Genomic DNA, 4,052 nt, shown 5'->3' with positions numbered 1-4,052 from the left:
GTTTTTCGAGATGGGGGTTTCTCTGTGTAGCTCTGTAGCTCTGGCTGTCCTGGAACTCACTCTGTAGACCAGTCTGGCCCCGAAATCAGAAATCCACCTGCCTCTGCCTCCCAAATGCTGGGATTAAAGGCGAGCAGCAGAGAGGATTCTTACGGTTCCAAGGCTTCATCCTCAGATCCTTCATCCTCATCAATGCTGCCCTCAGCCTCCTCATCCTCACCGCTGGTTTGGAAGTGCAGCAGGTGCGGGGTCGCGGGAGTGCCATGGGCTCCGTTAAAGTTTTGCAGGCTTACAGCAGGTGAGGGCGCTCCTGCACCCAGGAGGCGGCCCAGCATCGGGGTCTGCGTGGTCCGCCTGGCAGGTGCTAGCAGGTCGGACCTCCGGGACACCTCCACCTGCAGGCACTGCTCAGGGTCATCATTGACGCTGCGGGCACCAGGGCAAACAAAGACAAGTAATAACTCCTGGAGGACTTGTCTGTAACCCCATAGGGTAGTCAGGGACTAGGTATCAGTTTCCATGTGGAATCCCAACTCACCGCAGGTTGAAAGTGGAACCCATGAAGAAAGGGCGCAGGGACTCAGCAGCTGTGGCTACCGTATAGGGTGGCTGAGGTTGGGCCTCATCCCAGTACAGATCCAGCTCAGTGGGAGGCAGGTTCTGGTACATATCATCCACAGAGAGCAGGGACACCTGGGCCAGCAGAAGAGCAAGCAGTAGGCCACAAGCATGACTCTGCACATCTGGCTATCTCTGTCTGCCCCCAGTCCCCTACCCCACACCTAACCTGAAAGTTTCGGTCTATGAGCTGATTGGTCTCAAAGTCGTCGTCATCCTCGCCAAAGGGGTTAATGAGCTGTTCAGCCACCTATGAATTGCAAAAATGGTGTCTTCTAGTCTCAAAGCCCACCTCCCCCCTACCCCAATTGCCCAGCATTGCAGCCTGATAGTGACTATATGTGCCCACCTCCACAAAGTAGACTGCCATACTCACCTTGAGCCAACCAGCATAAAAGAAAAACTGTAGGAATGTGGTGAGAGGCACGAACACGTCCAGGTCCCACGGGGCTGGAGAGGCCTCCGTGCCTGGCTCCAGAGGCTCCCGAAGTTTGGCAGCCCCTGTTTCTGGCTCCACAAACTGGCGGCCAATCAGGGAAAGGGTGAGGAAGGAATAGACAGCTATGGTCACCACCTGAAGAGGGGAAAGCCAGGGTTGGACACTGGGACAGCAAGAAGTTTTGTCCTTGTCTCTGACAAGCAGTTAAGCACAAGGCTGGGTAGCAGTAGCAAGAGGGGCAGGCTCATCCTTCTCTTCTGTTTTGTTTTGTGTGTTCATTTGTTCTGGCTGTCTTAGAGCTTGCTTATGTAGACCAGGCTGGAGTTCTTTCTGCCTCTCTCTCCCAAGTATTGGTTTTTCTTTTTGTTTGTTTGTTTTGTTTTGTTTTGTTTTTATGGTTTTTTTCATGACATGGTTTCTCTGTGTAGCCCTGGCTGTCCTGGAACTCACTCTGGAGACCAGGCTGGCCTCGAACTCAGAAATCCGCCTGCCTCTGCCTCCCAAGTGCTGGGATTAAAGGTGTGAACCACCACTGTCCGGCCAAGTGTTGGGGTTTTAAAGATGTGTTTCACCATGCTTGGTGGGTCATCTTGATGGGTTGGGAGGAAAGTTTTTGAGGATGATCCTCAGCTGTTCAGTGCTTCCTAAGACTGAGTTGGCCCAGGTGAAGAGCCTCCTCTGCCCCTTGTTGTCTCCCACACCTCAGAACAGACGCCTGAGCTGGGCAGTTACCTGGGTGTAGACAAGGGGGATGCTGATCCAGTCATAGTGGAATAGCATGCTGCACTTGGCCCGATACTTGTTCAGCTCCTAGAGAAAGCAGATGAAAGGGAGAGCAGAGGAGACAGAAGGAAGATGAGGAAGAGAGCAGGAGACTCCACACCCCAGACCTGAGCCAGGCCTGAGGTACCCTGCTGTCAGGTGGTAGGTACCAGGCTGCAGTGCTGCTGATAACAATTTAGGAAATTAGCAGAAAAAGCATATTCCGGACCTGGAGCTGACTCCAGTTTCCTTATCTGTGAAAGGGGTGATAATATAGTACTTGTCCCGAGGCTTGTTTTGAGGACTGAGCCAATGTAAGCACATGCTTCCAAAATGTATAGACAGTGGCAGAATTGCCATGGGTTTAGGGCCAGCCTGGGCTTAATAGTGAGTTCCAGGCAAGCTTGAGCTATGGCAAGTAATCCTGTATCCCCTAACCCTCAAAAAAGTGTGTGGTGTATAGTTGGTACCTAGTAAGTTTTATGTACCAAAAATATTATTCTGAAGCCAGAGAAAGGAGAGCCAAGGATCCAAATCCTAAATTGACTTACTTCCAGTATGAGACAGAGAGCGATGTCGTCACGGATTCGTCCATCCCTGCGGGCCTGGGCGGCTAGGTTAGTGAACCAGACGCAAGGGACCCAGTACTTGTTAAAGTCAGATTTCAAGCTCTCAAACTTTTTCCTCTCTTCCTGAGACATGAAACCTGGCCAGGGTGAAGGAGGTAAGGTGCAGAGTCCTCTGCCGCCAGGGGGCTCCAGTGATCCCGTAGCTGGCTGTTCTCCCTTAAACCCATTGGCCTCCCTGGAATCCTGGAGCGCCCCCTAAAGGTCAGACCTTTCCATCGCGGGAGGAAAGCCAAATGACTGCATCCAGCCACCCTCCCTAGGGCTGCGACCTGCCAGAACCTGCATCCACCACGTGCTCCATGGTGGGGAAGCGCTTGAGTACGCGGGTGCTCACGGACCGTAGCACCAAAACCGATGCCAGGTTGGCATAGCGGATAAGAGTTCGGCGTAGCAAACGGCCACTCTGGTCCACACCATGCACACTGGCTGAGATGACACACATTAACTGGTCCGGCAGTGGAATGCTTGTGTATTGAGACCACCAACGGTTCACCACCAAAGTCACGTAGAAACCTAGTCAGCCACCATAGGTAACAGAGACCGGAAGGAGTTGAGATACTACATCGGATTCTAGGGCCCTTCTAGTCCCGCTAGAAGTGCGACTTCCTGAGAAGAGTCAGAGAATACAAACTTCCAGGGAAGAAGACGGTGGGATTTGAGGCCAGCTAATTATTGACTCTGAGACCTTTTTCCTTGAGGATAGGGATCCCTTCTCTCTAGATTCCGTTTGATATCCAGAGAGGGTTTATAAAGCCACTGAGTGTCTCTGTGCCAAGATTGACGGTCCAGCAAATGACAGGCAAGTAATAACCCAGAGGAAACTGTGGACCCAGGCTCTATCCCTTATGTCTACTGGTTAACTGCAGGCCACGCTGCTCAGAGTTGTCCCATCAACCCGAAAGTCAGAAACATGGTCAGGATACCAGGGAAAAGTAGAAGGGGTCCCTCACCCAGTACAAAGGACAAGGGGATGAGATCTGCTGAGCGGTTGCAGTATCGGGCCACCTGGGCATAAATATGCTTCTGCTCCTGGGTCAGCAACAGCCTAGGGAATGTCAGGCAGAAACCTGGGTTGGAAGGAGGCAGGCAGCACAGGTCCCCGGAGGCCAGGTCTCAGAGCTGCCCTCACCGGTAGGTGATGCTGAGGGCAGCATACAAGGTGCTGAAGAGCAGGAACTCCTTGTACAGGAGCTTGTAGATGCTGCCCCTCCAGCGGAAGAGCAGGCCAGAGAAGGCTCCGAAGCGCGCCTCTGCCACTTTGAGAGTGTAAGACACCGTCATGGTGCTGGAGCCTGGCATAGAAAGTTACAGAACTGTCCCCCTCTCTGCTTGTCTTCCTACCATTAAACCTAGCACCCCAAGCAACGTCCCTTCATCTCTGAGCACTCATCTTCACCCCATGTCTGTCCTCTGCAGAACCTGGGTCAAACCACAATGGAGTTGGGTAAAGTGGGGTTGAGCTCTGCCCCTTACCAAGGTTTTCCACAACCCTTCCCCCTTTGGAGCTGAGATAAAGTAGATTCTGAAGTGTTGAGGGTCAGAGCCCTAACTTAATAGCGACCATGGTGCATGTCTACAAGCCTAGCACTCATGGCAGGAGATTG

At 52.6% G+C, this 4,052-nt stretch overlaps 1 protein-coding gene across 1 annotated transcript in view; it reads right to left on the bottom strand.

Moving 5' to 3' along the window:
* The window catches only part of Best4 (bestrophin 4), a 4,920-nt gene extending 1,151 nt beyond the window's left edge, over positions 1-3,769 (bottom strand). Inside the window, exons 1-9 of the mRNA XM_031376858.1 lie at positions 3,578-3,769; positions 3,399-3,493; positions 2,728-2,961; positions 2,371-2,525; positions 1,790-1,867; positions 995-1,192; positions 788-868; positions 539-693; positions 154-426 (exon numbers count right to left, since the gene is read on the bottom strand). Coding sequence (XP_031232718.1) covers positions 154-426; positions 539-693; positions 788-868; positions 995-1,192; positions 1,790-1,867; positions 2,371-2,525; positions 2,728-2,961; positions 3,399-3,493; positions 3,578-3,747 — 1,439 coding nt within the window. The 5' untranslated portion in view covers positions 3,748-3,769. The remainder of the gene's footprint in view (positions 1-153; positions 427-538; positions 694-787; positions 869-994; positions 1,193-1,789; positions 1,868-2,370; positions 2,526-2,727; positions 2,962-3,398; positions 3,494-3,577) is intronic.
* Between the last annotated feature and the right edge of the window lie 283 nt (positions 3,770-4,052).

This window comes from Mastomys coucha, unplaced genomic scaffold, assembly GCF_008632895.1.
Source record: "Mastomys coucha isolate ucsf_1 unplaced genomic scaffold, UCSF_Mcou_1 pScaffold18, whole genome shotgun sequence".
Lineage (NCBI taxonomy): Eukaryota > Metazoa > Chordata > Mammalia > Rodentia > Muridae > Mastomys > Mastomys coucha.
The sequence above is the reverse complement of the archived record's forward strand: the minus strand, read 5'-3'. Positions and strand labels throughout refer to the sequence as shown.